The following is a 16547-nucleotide window of genomic DNA, read 5'->3' as shown; positions in this document are numbered from 1 at the left end:
GGGGTGGATCAGTGATGACAACCCTGAAAAAACTTTCATTGAGAACTAGAGGATGAGGAGAATAATCCCTCATAAGTATGTGAAACTCAATTTCTTCAGGAGAGAAGGATTTACATTCCAAAATTGGCTCAACAGACAAGGCTTAAAGAGGTTTGTTGAAATGGCTGACCCATGGTATCCTGAACTGGTAGGGGTATTCTACTCAAATATGAAAATCAGTGATGGAACACTATGTTCCAGGGTGAAGGGAGTAGATATTAAACTGACTGACGAAATTTGGTTAAGTATAATTGGATTCCAACCGGGTGGTTAAAAGTGTCATTTGGGGGTGGAAGGATTCCACAAATTTATTGTTTATCAAGGTTGCTTAAGAAACTCAAATGAGCCACAAAACTACTCTCATTATAGAACTAGCGAGATGAAGAAGGATGACCGCTTATGTACCTTCATTATTTCGTGGATTCTTCTGCCAAGCGACAGCAATTACGCTCAGGCAACCATTGAAGACTTGTGTCTTCTTCATGCTCTTAAGGAGAATATCCAAACTGACTGGGCAGTTGCCATATAAGATAATATGTAAAAGACTTGAATCTGCAAGCTTACCTTATTCAGTATTCATCTCCAAGGTGCTGCTTCATTTTGGGGTAGAATGTGTTAATGAATCCTTTGAATCATATGGGAACAACAATCTTATTGACAAAACTACACTGCATCACATGGGTTCACAACATGGTCCTGATGGGTGGCTTTTCAAAGATGAATATATGGATGAAGAAGAAGAAGTTGTTGGATCATCATTTGCACCCTTCAAACCTCGTTTTGAATTTGAAAAACACATGGTTAGACAAATGCATTCTCTAACCATTCTTTGTCAATCTATCAATCAAGATGTGGCTGCTATAAAAGGAAAGTTGCAAATTGATGAATCTGATGGTGATAGTGGAGAGAAGGAGGAGGGTGAAGAGAATGAAGAGGAGAGTACAATAGAAGAAAGTGATGATGACATACGGCTAAGGGATATGATTTGATGTCTTTTATCTATTTTCTCTGAAAAATGTAATATTGACTGTTAAGCCATTCATATTTTGGAGTTCTGTTTGTACTCATTTTTCTTATATCAATGAATGAAAGGAATTAAGTCTGAATAATATCAAATTGGTTGATGAATTAATTGTGAGTGATTATATATGCTATATGTATGCAAACTGAGTTATTCTCTGTCATACTTATTCTTTTTGCATAATCATACTAAATTTGATAGGGGCTCAAATTCAACATATAGGAGTTCTACAGTTGCAATCTCAAGAAGCCTTGCTTGTACAAAATAAGATCATCTCTCAACAGTTGGAAGAAGTGAAAAGATTAGAGATGTTTAAAAAACTGGAGATTACCATCCCTTTCTCTGAAGCATTGCAACAGATGTCATCCTATGCAAAATTTTTGAAGGAACTCCTTACAAAGAAAAGAAAATACATTGAAAAGGAGACCATTGAAGTGCAAGGTAATTGCAATGCAATCATACAACAATTACCTCCCAAGTTTAAAGATCCAGGGAGCTTCACTATTCCATGCACCATAGGAGAGTTGGAAATTGAAAGGGCGTTGATTGATTTAGGAGCTAGCATTAATTTAATGCCGCTTTCTATGTTCAAAAGAATTGATGGGTTGGAACTCAAACCCATGCGAATGGCACTACAATTGGAGGACATGTCTCTTAAATATCCTTATGGGGTAGTTGAAGATGTGCTGGTAAAGGTTGATAAATTTGTATTTCCAGTTAATTTTGTTATAATGGAGATGTACCTCTCATTCTTGGGCGACCATTTATGAAGACTGCCAGAGTTCTAATTAATGTGGAGAATGGTAAGCTTAAAGTTAGAGTTCAAGATAAAGAAGTGAATTTTGATGTATTCAAAACCATGACACATCCTAAAGATGATAAAACATGTTTTCAACTTGATATACTTAATGAAGTTTGTATGGTGCAAGAAAGGATGGTACGTTATTCTTCTCCACTAGAGAAAACTCTTATTGATGCTTGTGAAGACTTAAATGAAGAAGAAGAGAAACTAGTTGATGAATGTATGACGAATTTGGAGACATTGAAGGAAATTCCAGTGGAGGATGTTCAGTTTGAGACAATTGATATCAAAGAAGAAGTTAAAACAAAAAAGTTGGAATTAAAAATGTTACCATCACATTTGAAGTACATTTTTCTACAAAAAGATGGAACAAAGCCAATCATCATCAGTAATTCTTTGCTTTCTGAAGAAGAAGAAAAGTTGGTAGAAATATTACACTAGTGCAGAAAGGGGTTTTAACGTCTCCCAATAGACGTCCGTCCACAAAAGCCCCAACGTATATAATTGACCGGTGGCATATTAGTAAATAAGTGGAACTGTAGACGTCCGTCCTGGGTCGAGCTGGACATGTATAGGATTATAGACGTCCGGCTTTGGCAGACGGACGTTTAATAGGGTGAACAATTGAACCCCTGTCAGCCTTTGAACGTCCGTCCTTGGTCGAGACGGACGTTTAATAGGCTGAACAAGTGAACACGTGTCAGCCCTTTGAACGTTCGTCCTTGGTCGAGACGGACGTTTATAATGTTCTGAACGTCCGTCCTTGGTAACGGACGTTTAATAGGCTGAACAAGTGAACACGTGTCAGCCATTTGAACGTCCGTCCCTTGTCGAGACGGACGTTTATGATGTTATGAACGTCCGTCCTTGGTGACGGACGTTTAATAGGTTGAACTAGTAAACACATGTCAGCCCTTTGAACGTCCGTCCTTGGCCGAGACGGACGTTTATACTTGATTGAACGTCCGTCCTATGTGACGGACGTTTAATACGCAGACAACTGAACGTTTATAAGGTGAACAGTGAAAACCATGTGTTAACTTTGGACGTCCGTCCTTGGCCGAGACAGACGTTTATACTTGATTGAACGTCCGTCCTATGTGACGGACGTTTAATACGCAGACAACTGAACGTTTATAAGGTGAACAGTGAAAACCATGTGTTAACTTTGGACGTCCGTCCTTGGCCGAGACGGACGTTTATACTTGATTGAACGTCCGTCCTATGTGACGGACGTTTAATACGCAGACAACAGAATGTTTATAAGGTGAACAGTGAAAACCATGTGTTAACTTTGGACGTCCGTCCTTGGCCGAGACGGACGTTTATATTTGAGTGAACGTTCGTCCTAAGTGACGGACGTTTAATAGGCTAAGGAGTGAAAACCATGTGCAGCCTTTGAACGTCCGTCCCTGGCCGAGACGGACGTTTATACTTCAGTGAACATCCGTCCTAGGTGACGGACGTTAATAGGCTGACAACTGAACGTTTATAAGCTGAACGTTTTCAAGTACCCATGGCAGCCCTTAAACATCCGTGTCAGGGGGACGGACGTCTACGATGCTGACACTGAACGTTTGAATTCCCCAAGTAGGGACCTTAAATGTCCGTTATGGGAGGGCCTGGACGTCTATAATATTATAAACGTCCGTGCCCGCATACCCGACGTTTAATGTACTGACAGGGTGGTTGGATATTTAATTCTCTTCAGGTCCTTAAACGTCCGTTTTGGGAGGGCTCGGACGTCTATAATATTATAAACGTCCTTGCCCGCATACCCGACGTTTAATGTATTGACAGGGTGGTTGGATATTTAATTCTCTTCAGATCCTTAAACGTCCAATCTGGGGGGCCTGACGTTTATAATATTATAGATGTCCGGGCCCGCTGAGGACCGACGTTTATGGGCTGGCATGGAGAGTTGAAACGTTCAGTTGTTCAGTATAATAGATGTCAGCCCCCCCAAAACGGACGTTTATCATATTATAGACGTCCGCGCAACCAAGGACTGACGTTTAAACCCACCCGCGAATATCATTTTTAAATCCTCAAAGACGTCATATTAGTGACGAACCAGACGTCTATAATATTATAGACGTCCGTCCACCAGCTCACCGGACGTCTAAGATTATAATATCGTGCTCCCGCGAACCCGTGACTAGTTAACGTTTGGAAACGCGAAAACACTGTTCATCGTCTTCCTCCGCAAAACGCTGTTGCGCCATTGATTTCCAGGTGCGTTTTCTCGTTTTTGGACCGTTTAAATTGATTTTCAATCCGATTACATTGCTCTATGATGAAATACCTTTGATTCCAACCGATTAAAAATCGTTTTCGGTCCGTTTTTTTGCAGACTCTTGCGTGTTCTTGGGCAGCTTCTTTGACTGTTTTTGGACTGCGTTTTAGGCCGTTCACTCCTCCGTTTTCCTCCTTTTCATTTCGAATCTACTTTTCAGGTTAGCTTGTTGGTTGAAAATTTTTTGAATGCATGTAATTGAGTTTTGTGAATGCACGTTTTTTTACTGTAAAATGTGACTGTGTAATTGGCTTTTGAATATATCTGTATTAGTTGTGTTATTATATAAGTATCAAATCATTGAGTGACACTTAGTTCCCGTTTGAAATTTAAGACAAACGATTAATCTTTTAATCGTTTGTGTTAAATTTTGAATTGTCCGATTGGACAGTTTGAGAAAATTAATTTCCATAATTTGCAATACCATGTCAATTGGAGTTTAAGGATAAGATTGATAAAATTTCGGATCAGTACTTGTGTTGTTCTCCGGATGCATATTTGATTGTGGTCATCGTTGACTACTCTCATTTCGTGTATTTCAGAGACCAATGCGAAATGCTGCCGAAATCTTATCAATTTTATGATGTAGACTTCAATGCACGTGACTGATATAATTATGAAAATTAGTTTTTTTGAATGGGTAGGGCCTAACCTTGTGAGAGTTAAAACACTTGAACTGATGATTTTACGAACATAGTATGGATCGAAGCTGGATGAAGGAACGTCGCATCAGTGAAGAATATGAGAAGGGTGTTTCGAAGTTCTTGCAATACGTTGAACAAAATGTTAAGTCTGTCAACGGGACATATTTTTGTCCTTGTGTGCATTGTCTTAATCAAATACGGCAAGACTTAGGCAATGTGCGTGACCATCTATTCATGTACGGCATAATGAGGACTTATACCGTTTGGACTTGGCATGGAGAACTACTGGAGCAGCAAACCACGTCACGAGGAACGGATTATGTGGAAGAATGGATGAGTGACCATTTAGAGGACATGATACGTGATGTCGGTGAAGATAATTTTGGAAGGGCTAATTTGTATGATTCTCTTATTAATGATTCAGAGCAACCGTTGTTCCCAGGATGCTCGAACTTTACACGTCTGTCTTCAACTTTAAAATTGTTTAGTTTAAAAGCAAGGAATGGATGGACCGATAAAAGTTTCACCGAGTTGTTGGAGTTGTTGAAGGAGATGCTTCCAAAAAATAATACTCTACCTATTCGTAATTACGAGGCCAAAAAAATTTTATGTCCAATGGGTCTTGAATATAAAAAGATACATTCTTGTCCTAATGATTGTGTTTTGTACACAAAGGAGTTTGCTTCGTTAAAGTATTGTCCAACATGTGGTTTATCCCGTTTTAAAAAGAAATCTAACAGAGTCACTGGTGATGAAGGTAATGATGGTGCACCTGCTAACGTGATGTGGTATTTGCCTATAATACCTAGGTTCAAACGTATGTTCTCTGTTAAAGAAGATGCAAAGAACCTTAAATGGCACTCTGACGAAAGAAAGTGCGATAATCTTCTTCGACACCCTGCTGATTCTCCACAATGGAAAAAAATGGATGACAAATTCCCTGAATTTGGTGCAGATCCAAGAAACTTAAGGCTTGCACTTGCAACTGATGGTATGAATCCTTATGGAAACTTAAGTAGCAAACACAGTTCGTGGCCAGTTATGTTGATGATTTACAATCTTTCTCCTTCGTTGTGCATGAAGAGAAAATATGTGATGTTGTCCATGATGATATCGGGTCCTAGACAACCTGGAAATGACATTGATGTTTACTTAGCACCTTTAATTGATGATTTGAAATTGTTGTGGGAAGAAGGCATCGACGTGTTTGACTCACATGTTCAGGAACAGTTTCGTTTGCGTGCAATGTTGTTTTGCACTATAAATGATTTCCCAGCATATGGAAACTTGAGCGGTTATAGTGTTAAAGGTCATTTTGCATGTCCCATATGTGAAGAAAACACTAGTTACCTTCAGTTGAAGCATGGTCAGAAGACAGTATATACAAGACATCGAAAATTTCTTCCTCGTAATCATCCTTATCGTAGATTGAAAAAAGCATTTAATGGAAGTGCTGAGGATGAGGTTGTGTGCAGACCCCGGAATGGTGAAGAGGTGTACAACGAAGTTAAAAACATTAACATTGTGTTTGGAAAACATCATAAAAGTACCTCTGCAAAGAACATCTGGAAGAAACGATCGATATTTTTTAAGCTTCCATATTGGTGTGAACTTGATGTTAGACATTGTATTGATGTGATGCACGTTGAAAAAAATGTTTGTGACAGTGTTATCGGAACTTTATTAAACGTCAAAGGAAAGAGCAAAGACGGAATAAAAGCAAGACAAGATTTGGCTGACATGGGAATCCGATCTGAGTTACATCCACAGATAATAGGAAGACGCACCTATCTGCCCCCAGCCTGTCACACACTTTCCAAAAAAGAAAAACAAAGTTTTTGTAATTGTTTAAGAAGTGTGAAGGTTCCGCAAGGTTATTCTTCAAATATTAGTAACCTTGTGTCTATGCAAGACTTAAAGCTAGTTGGTTTAAAGTCTCACGATTGTCATGTATTGATGCAATAGTTGTTACCAGTTGTTATTCGAGGTATATTACCTCCTTCTGTTAGGGGTATTCTGACACGTCTGAGTTTTTTCTTTAATGCCATTTGCAAGAAAGTTGTTGACCCTCGAGGTTTAGATGAATTGGAAAATGAGGGAATAAGACTACTATGTCAATTGGAGATGTATTTTCCACCTTCCTTTTTTGATATCATGGTACATTTGATTGTTCATCTAGTCAGAGAAATTCGAATATGTGGGCCGGTCTTCTTAAGGTGGATGTACCCAGTTGAAAGATACATGAAGATCTTAAAGGGATATGTCAAGAATCAGTATAGACCAGAAGCTTCAATCATAGAGCGATACGTTGTAGAAGAAGCCATTGAATTTTGTTCAAGTTATATGCCATCTTGTGAACCCGTCGGTCTTCCCAAGAGCAAAAATGAAGGAAAATGTGAAGGTAAGGGTGTTCGAGGTATGAGAATTCAAAGTGTTAGCAGAAAAGAAATTGACCAAGCTCATTTGTACGTCTTAAACAACACTGTTGATGTGATTCCTTACATTTCTGACCACGTTAATGAAATAAAGGCAGCAAACCCAAAAATGAGTGAAAAATGGCATCTTAATGAACATGTGAAAACCTTCTTGGGATGGTTTAAGAAAAAGATGTATGCGACTCCACATGTTTCTGAAACTTTATTGAGGTTATCTCGTGGGCCGAACACAGAGGTCATTACATATGGTGGGTACTATATAAACAATATTTCGTTTCAGACAAAGGTAGAAGATGACAAAAGCAGAGTTCAAAATAGTGGCGTCACACTACAAGCTGAGGCTGTGCACTTTGCTAGTTCTAAAGACAAAAATCCAATCACAGCATCCATCAGTTATTTTGGAATAATACAAGAAATATGGGAAGTTGATTACGTCACTTTTAGAGTACCAGTTTTCAAGTGTAAATGGGTTGATATAAATTCTGGTGTCATGATGGATGACCTTGGTTTCACATTGGTAGACTTGAACAAGATGAATTACACTGATGAACCATTTATCATGGCTAGTCAAGCAAGACAAATTTTCTACGTAAGTGATCCATCGAATAACAAATGGTCAGTGGTTTTAGAAGGTAGAAACATGCATGGACATGATGATGATGATTCTCTTGATATACTTGAGACAACATCTGTTGCATGTAGACTCACTGAAGACCCAGTTGATGACGTTGCCGATGTAATGCAGGCAATTCGTAGTGATCACAACGAAGGCATTTGGGAAAAAACAATTAATTAATAGGTTAATATTTTCACTTTTATTGACTTTATATGTATGTTCATCATAATTGAATTATTACTAACGTTGTATAATTTTTCAGGTATGTCGGCCTCAGACTCAGGATCGGGAAAGAGCAGACGTGGACGAGGCGTCACCCGAGTGGCAGATGTGACATCCAGACGCGTGGATGGTCAGAGGAGGCATGTTGACATTGACCCCAGATCAGGTCATCCATCAGGGCCAAATGCTGATAGGTTTAGGAGTTATCTGGGCAAGTTAGCAAAAAGTCATGTCTCTATCCTTCATGCATGTTGGGATGACGTCCCAGAGGTCGACAAGAACCTCTTATGGCAAGATGTTCAGGTATGTTTAGACTTCATGCAATTTGTGATATACTTATCTGTTATGTTTTCTTTTGGTAACAAGTTTTTTGTTTTAAACAACAACATTTTGATATTCCAAACACAATGCAAATCAGAAAGAAAGTGTTATCGCATATAGCGATAAGATGGAGGGATTTCAAGACAAGGCTGACACGACTATATGTCTTTGGAGATAGACAACATGAAAATCCATCTCAGCATTATACCTTCACAGAGGAGGATTGGATGCAGTTTCGTGCATCTAGAGAGTCTGAGGAATGGAAGGTATGTTTCTTAAGATCGTCTTTCATTGAGTTTTTATGATTTTACACTTACTTATATACATGGTTTCACAGGATAAAAGGTTAGCCGCCCAAGAAAGACAAAGGTTAAACGACGCACCCCACTTGTTATCACGAGGTGGATATGCAAAACTGGAGAAGAAACTGAGAAAGTCTAGAGCCGATGCCTTGGGACTTGAGTCGCCAGACCTAGCACCTGCACCTGCTAGGTACGAGCTGTGGAAGGCTGCTCGGACTAAATCTGATGGGAACATGACATCTTCCTCAGCTGCCTTGATCTCACAGAGAATTGTAAGTTCAAATTATAAGCAGTTAACTGATTGTGTATCTATCACAGCATGTCTTCTAAGTAACTTGGTTTTTTTATGTGCAGGATGAGTTGGTTGAGCAGCAGACTCAGGGCACATTTGCTGGCCAAGGTAGGGACGACATTCTGACAACGGCCATTGGAAGGCCCGAGCACCCAGGACGTGTACGTGGAGTTCTTGGGGCGATTAGTCTTCGTGACTATTTTGGCCCTACACAGAAAACCCCCCAATCAATGAGTCAGGAGACACTGAGGCAAATGGATCTTCAGTGGGAGGAAAGACTCAACCAAAGCATGAGATCAATGGAGCAACGATTCATGGAGCAGCTACAAGAACAAAAACAAATACAAAGAGCGCTTGAAGAAAAGCTGCATTCCATGACGCAAGGCAACATGGGGGTCGATGAAACTCCCACACCACCTCGTGTCAGCACTAGAGGATCATGCTCTGCTGTAGACCCACTCAGTATAGCGGTCAATATGAGCTGTTGGTTGATGGGGATCCCCCACGCATTGTGGCTGTCGGACGAGTGCTTGAGGGAGGGGAAACCATTCATGGTGTTCCCATATTACCCCAACATGTGCGTGTGACCATTGACGAGGTTCGGGATCCCCAGGCTCAGGTGCCTATACCCACTCCAGAAATTAACTTTGTGGGGGAGGCCATTGGATCATTTATTGCATGGCCTAGAGCATTGATCATGTCCCACATCGCTACTCCACAGGTATAATGTCTTTTTCCTTAGTATTTCTATGTTTATTCTTCATATAATTGTTGACAAAGCTTTGACCTAAATTCTTATCTTCAGTTCACACGTCCTCAGAAGCAGCCAATTCATGATACAGTCATACATGAAGATGATGAGATGGCTGAAGCGGAGGATGATCCTCTATCAAAGTTAGTGACAAAATTACCCAGATTGAAGAAAGCATCATTAGAACTATACTGGGATTTGAGGGTATTTGGTCTTCCCCCACATGTGCCAGTTTATATCACATTTTCTGATGCATTGGAGGTGATTGGGGGAGACAGGATGTTGAATATTTCCATCATTCAGCTGTGGTGCATGTAAGTTAGTCAATTTGGTCTTTCATATTACTTTTATTTACATTGTTATATAGTTTCTAACAACTTAACTTTGTTGTTTTAGGTACATGGACACAATCGTTGTAGACCAAGGTCGGTCTTCCATGTATGGATTTGTTGAACCTCAGACCATTCAACCGTCTCGTAACACACTTCAAAACAGACAAGATTATTTGCAAACATGGATGGATGAGTCAAAAAGAGACGTATACCTTGTGCCATACATTGACGGGTAGGTGTTGTTATATGTGGTCAGTTTATTATTATAGTTTCGTTAATTAGTTGAATAACTATTTGTCCTTCGTGATAGGTCGCACTGGCAGCTGATGGTAATCATTCCCAAACAATGTAAAATTATATTTTTTTGTTCGTTGCAATGGAGGATGAAAACTGAGTTGAGAACCATGCTTCAAGGGTAAGTGTTTCTCCAAAAATGACTTTGAATTTGATGTTCACCTTCAACTTTTATGATAAAATAGTCATATTAATTATACATTGTGTTTTCAATCTGTACAGAGTTATTGGTAAATCTCGTGGTCAACTGGTTCAACTTTTGTATCCAAAGGTTGTAAGTCATTTATAGTTTCCTTTTCATTTATGTTATTGAATGATCTAAATTCTTAAATATTTAGTTTGTTATTTTAGTGTAACCACCAGCTAGATTCATGGGAATGTGGCTTCTATGTGATGTGTTGGATTAAGACCATCATTCGAGCAGTCATTACAGATGACTGGAATGAGGTAATGATGTATACCTTAAATACATTACAAATCATATTCATCTTCAACTATATATGAAACAATAATGAATCTTTGTTGAATTTTGCAGCGCTTCAAGACTACATCGCCTATTACAGAAGACACAATTAAACAGATAAGGCAGGAGTGGACCGCTTATCTTCTGCAAAGATGGAGTTAGGAATAGTTATATTTGTTGTTGAACATTGTTTAGTTTTAGTTTAAGTTTTATGTTGATAGTTTGGTAGTGGATTGAACTCCACATTAAGTAGAACTTTGTTTATATAAAACGCATTTTTATATTATTGCAAAATTGTTCTGGGACATTTTTCTGCTTTTCAGGTGTGGTTTTATTGAAAAAATAAACTAATTTTAAAAAAAAAAACGCCCAGTAGACGTCCGTTAGTGCACAGTCGGACGTCTATAGACGTCTGTCAGTGCACACACGGACGTCCACCCTCCAGCTCCTACCTAAAACATTTCAGCAAGGTAGATGTCCGGGGGAGGAGGCGGACGTATATATAAACGTCCGTCCTGAGACAACGGACGTTTATATAGGCGTCCGTCCAGACACAACGGACGTTTACATAGGCGTCCGTCCAGACAAAACGGACGTTCATGTAGACGTCCATCCTGACACAACGGACGTTCATGTAGACGTCCGTCCTGGCACAACGGACGTTCATGTAGACGTCCGTCCTCACACAACGGACGTCTGAGCGACGTCACCCACATAAACGTCGGGCGTACGGCGGACGTCAAAAGGCCAAAATATCGGACGTTAAAACCCCTTTCTGCACTAGTGTTAAAAGCCAACAAAGAAGCTATTGGGTGGTCAATTTCAGATCTTAAAGGTATAAGTCCAACTTATTGCATGCACAGGATCTTTATGGAAGATGACTATAGACCGAGTGCTCAACTACAAAGAAGGCTAAATTCTGTCATGAAGGAGGTGGTTAGAAAAGAAGTATTGAAGCTCTTGGAAGTTGATATCATTTATGCAATCTCTGACAGTGAATGGGTAAGTCCAGTACAAGTAGTTCCAAAGAAAGGTGGAATGATAATAATCTATAATGAGAAGAATGAGCTTATTCCTACTCGGACTGTTACTGGATGACGAATGTGCATTGATTACAGGAAGCTAAATAAAGCCACTAGGAATGATCATTTTCCTCTTCCTTTCATGGACCAGATGCTAAAGAGATTAGCAGGTCAGGCTTGTTATTGTTTTCTTGATGGATATTCTGGATACAATGAAATTGTGATAGATCCAAAAGATCAAGAGAAGACGACATTCACTTGTCCTTTTGGTGTCTTTGCTTACAGAAAGATGCCATTTGGGTTATGTAATGCTCCAGCCACATTTCAAAGGTGTATGCAGGCAATTTTTGCAGATCTCATAGAGAAGTGCATTGAAGTCTTCATGGATGATTTTTCAGTCTTTGGAGATTCTTTCCAAAGGTGTTTGGCGAATTTAGATGTTGTTCTCAAAAGATGTGTTCAAATAAATCTTGTGCTTAACTGGGAGAAATGTCATTTCATGGTAATAGAAGGAATTGTGTTGAGACACAAGATTTCTGCTAAGGGGATTGAAGTTGATAAAGCCAAAGTAGAGGTTATTGAGAAACTTCCTCCGCCAACAAATGTGAAGGGAATCAGAAGCTTCTTAGGCCATGCCAGATTATATAGAAGATTTATTAAAGACTTCTCAAAAATTGCAAAACCATTGAGTAATCTACTGGTCAAAGATATACCTTGTGTGATGAATGAAGAATGTTTGAAAGCCTTTGATATCTTGAAAAGTAAATTGGTGTCGGCTCTAGTGATTGTAGCTCCAGATTGGAATCAGAACTTTGAACTAATGTGTGATGCTAGTGATTATGCAATAGGAGCCGTACTTGGTCGGAGAAAAGAAAAGGTATTTCACACAATCTATTATGCTAGCAAAGTTTTAAATGATGCCTAGTTGAATTATGCTACTACTGAGAAGGAGTTTCTAGCCATAGTTTATGCTTTGGAGAAATTTAGACCTTATCTCATTGGGTCTAAGGTGATTATTTACACAGATTATGCAACTATAAAATATTTGTTGACAAAGTCAGATTCTAAGCCACGTATGATTAGATGGGTACTGTTGTTGCAAGAATTTGATGTTGAAATCCGTGATAAGAAGGGGAGTGAGAATCTTATTGCTGATCATTTATCTCGGTTGGTTAACACTAAGGTTACTAGTAAAGAAGCAGAAATCTAGGAGTCTTTTTCAGATGAAACACTCATGTACATTCAAAAGAGGTCGTGGTTTACTGATATGGCCAATTTTAAAGCTGCAGGAATATTTTCAGAAGATCTTAATTGGCAACAAAGAAAGAAATGTTTGCATGATGCCAAACAATTTATCTGGGGTGATCCTTATTTGTTCAAAATTGAAGGAGATAATCTTTTGAGGTGATATGTGACAAATGAAGAAGCAGAAGGAATTCTCTGGCACTGTCATGACTCACCATATGGAGGACATTTCAATGGGACAAAACAACAACAAAAGTTCTCCTGTCAGGTTTTTATTGGCCTATTCTATTTAAAGATGCTCATAATCATGCCAGGAATTGTGACAGAAGTCAAAGAACTAGGACTATTTCAAGACGTCATGAGATGCCATTATAGGGCATTTTAGAGGTTGAAGTCTTTGATTGCTGGGGCATTGACTTTGTAGGACCATTTCCACCATCTTTCAATAATGAATATATTTTGGTGGCAGTGGACTATGTGAGCAAATGGGTAGAGGCATTGGCGTGTCCCAAAAATGATGCAAGCACTGTGATTAAATTTCTAAAGAGGCAGATCTTCTCACGCTTTGGAACTCCTAGAGTACTTATTAGTGATGGAGGATCTCATTTTTGTAATTACCAGCTAGCAAAGGTACTCAAACATTATGGTGTGAGACATAACGTAGCTGCACCTTATCATCCACAGACTAATGGGCAAGTTGAGTTGTATAACAAAGAAATCAAGGGAATCTTAGAAAAAACAGTTGCTGCATTAAGAAAGGACCGGTCACAAAAACTTGATTATGCTCTCTGGGCATACAGGACTGCAATGAAGACATCTATGAGTTTATCGCCTTATCAGCTAGTCTATGGGAAAGCATGTCATTTGTCAGTGGAGATGGAGCACAAAGCTTTATGGGCGCTTAAAGTTTTGAATTTTGATCCTTCTGAAACTCACAATAAGCATAGAAGGAAGATGCTGAAACTTGAAGAGATGCGGTTGCATGCATATGATTCATCCAGAAGCTACAAAGAAAAGGTAAAATTCTATCATGACAGGAAGTTAGTAAAAAAAGTTTTAACTCTAGGGGAACAGGGGCTATTGTTCAATTCGAGATTGAAGCTTTTTCCTGGAAAGTTAAAGTCAAAATGGTCAGGACCATTCATAGTGAAAAGTGTGCGACCACATGGAGCAATTGAATTGGTTGATCCAACTGGTAATGATCAACAGAGAAGCTGAGTGGTGAATGACCAACGTCTCAAGCATTATCTGGGAGGAGAAGTAGAGCAGTTGTCTACGATGATGATGTTGGTTGATCCTTGAACTTTATTGGGTCAAGCTAGTGACGTTAAAAGAACGCTTGTTGGGAGGCAACCCAGTGATTTAAGAACGTTTATTTTGGTTTATTGATGTAATTATGAACCTTTAGTATTTTTGTTTTGGTTATAAACTTGTTACAGGGTTTGCATCTGCTGAAGGATGTTAGGTGGAAAAGTATCTATTGAAGGATATTATGTTCGTTTGCACTTAATGATGGGTGCTGGAGGATTTTGGGTCAGGCTCGAGACATTAAACAAGCGCTACCTGCGAGGCACCCTAGTATTCTAAATTTGTTGAACTTATTTGCTTCTTCTAGTAGAATAGGGTTATATGTACTCAATTTGAAACTTTGTTTGCTATGATGGTTTGCTTGTGACTTTTGTGTGATAAGTAATGCTTGATGATGCTTTGATATTGATTGATGTTGAGAATGTGCACATTATATGCTGAGATACAGGTGGTTCACGAGATTTGTGAACAAATGCCTGATGTTGTGATTATGATTATGATGCTAAGCAGGATGTGTATGTGGAATAGTTAAATGAGCTCATATGTTAGGTTTTGAGATCTAGAGCTTTGATTGAATGCTATTATAATGAAAGCATGAATGACTTTGCCCCAGTTTTCTATGATTGAATCACTTGCTTGTATGTGTCATATGATCAGGGCCATTTGTTGGTAACCCTTTGATGACAAATTTATGAACACCGAAAAACGGCGCCACAAACTTGTTGAACAATCGGCAAGTGTGACCGAATCGTATCAAGTAATAAACTCGGTAAGACCAAGTATCGTTCTCCCAAAGGACTCACGGCCTAGTTTAGCTATGTGATTTGTTGATTATTTAAGACTTGTAAACAATAGATTGTAGGTTTCAATGCAAGAGACAATAATTAAATATGTATGCATGAATTTGATCAATGGAGAAAAACAGAATACAAACACTTCAATGAATTAGATGGATGAGTATGTTGTTGGGGTTATCAATTTCATCTTATCCACTCTCATATACTTTTAGGAATTCATCATTCTTATCATCAATGCTAATGCCACTCTCTAAATCACCTTATAAGAAGGCATATCCCTAATTACGAGTTCATACAATTCCTAGCATTCCTAGTAATTAGTTCTTAAAGTGCAGGAGCTTAAAGGCAACCAATATGCTATTGGGAGAAATTCCCCGGATCTAGACTTCCCCGTACGTTCCCGTATCGACAAAATCAATAATCATGGCAATGAATGAGTTAAACAAACCAAGCAATAAGCAAAGAGGAAAAACCCTGGCTAAAGATGAAAGAAAACATATATCTTAATATAAGACATTAAATCAAATTCCATATATGAGAGTTTCACAAGACTACATTGATTCCCCAACAACAATACAAGGTTTAGTTCACCATAGTCATGGTGAAACTAGATGAACAATAATGAAAGAATGAAAGATAAAACCCTAGAAAGAGGAGGAGGTAGCCTGAGCATCCAAGATCTTCCTTCAAGGGGTGGAAAAGAGAGTGTTTGCTTCGTCTCTGCCAAAGATACAAATCCTAGGACGTCCTAAAGCTTATATACTATTCTAAAAATACAAAAAAATAGGCCCAAGCCCAAAATAGTGCCGCTCAGCGGTAAACTACCGCTCAGCGGTAAGTGCGTGAGTTGTTTTTCTCCCCTCAGCGGCCTTTTCACCCCTCAACGGAGCCAACGTGACTGCCTGAGTGCCGCTCAGCGATAAAGTGCCGCTGACCGACAATTGCGGCTTCTCTTTTTGCACTTTTTTTATGTCTTTTCTGATTCCATCTCTATACTTCTTCACTTCTTTCACCAAATTCACCTTAAAACCTGCATAAAAACACTGAAATCAAGCATAAACCTGTCCAGCTCTCTTATGTCTAAAAATATGACCAAAAGCATGATTTCAAGCTAGTTTCTAAGTGTTAAAGGTTGCTTTTAGTATCAATTTTAAGCATGAAAATAACAGTTTTTCAACTGTTATCACAACCCCAAACTTAGAACTTTGCTTGTCCTCAAGCAAACAAGATGTAACTCAATCTTCTACCAATCCTTATAATGGTTCACTCATTCAAAAATCTTCTTTTCAAGATAAGTAAAGACTTCAATCAAACTCATGACAAAGATTTCAATCAAGACGTGCAC

The 16547-nt window shown here is 38.9% G+C and overlaps 1 protein-coding gene across 1 annotated transcript; it reads left to right on the top strand.

Annotated features, from left to right (window-relative positions):
• Nucleotides 1-11700: 11700 nt before the first annotated feature.
• Nucleotides 11701-14552, top strand: LOC148193481 (uncharacterized). Its single transcript, XM_088099432.1, has 6 exons — nt 11701-11832; nt 12004-12152; nt 12273-12729; nt 13473-13727; nt 13782-14074; nt 14537-14552. The coding sequence occupies exons 1-6, from the start codon at nt 11701-11703 to the stop codon at nt 14550-14552; spliced, it is 1302 nt and encodes a 433-aa protein (XP_087955558.1).
• Nucleotides 14553-16547: the final 1995 nt, after the last annotated feature.

This window comes from Vigna umbellata, chromosome 9, assembly GCF_029865625.1.
Source record: "Vigna umbellata cultivar VRB3 chromosome 9, Vumbellata_1.0, whole genome shotgun sequence".
Classification (NCBI taxonomy): Eukaryota; Viridiplantae; Streptophyta; class Magnoliopsida; order Fabales; family Fabaceae; genus Vigna; species Vigna umbellata.
This window is presented reverse-complemented; position numbering and strand designations above follow the sequence as displayed.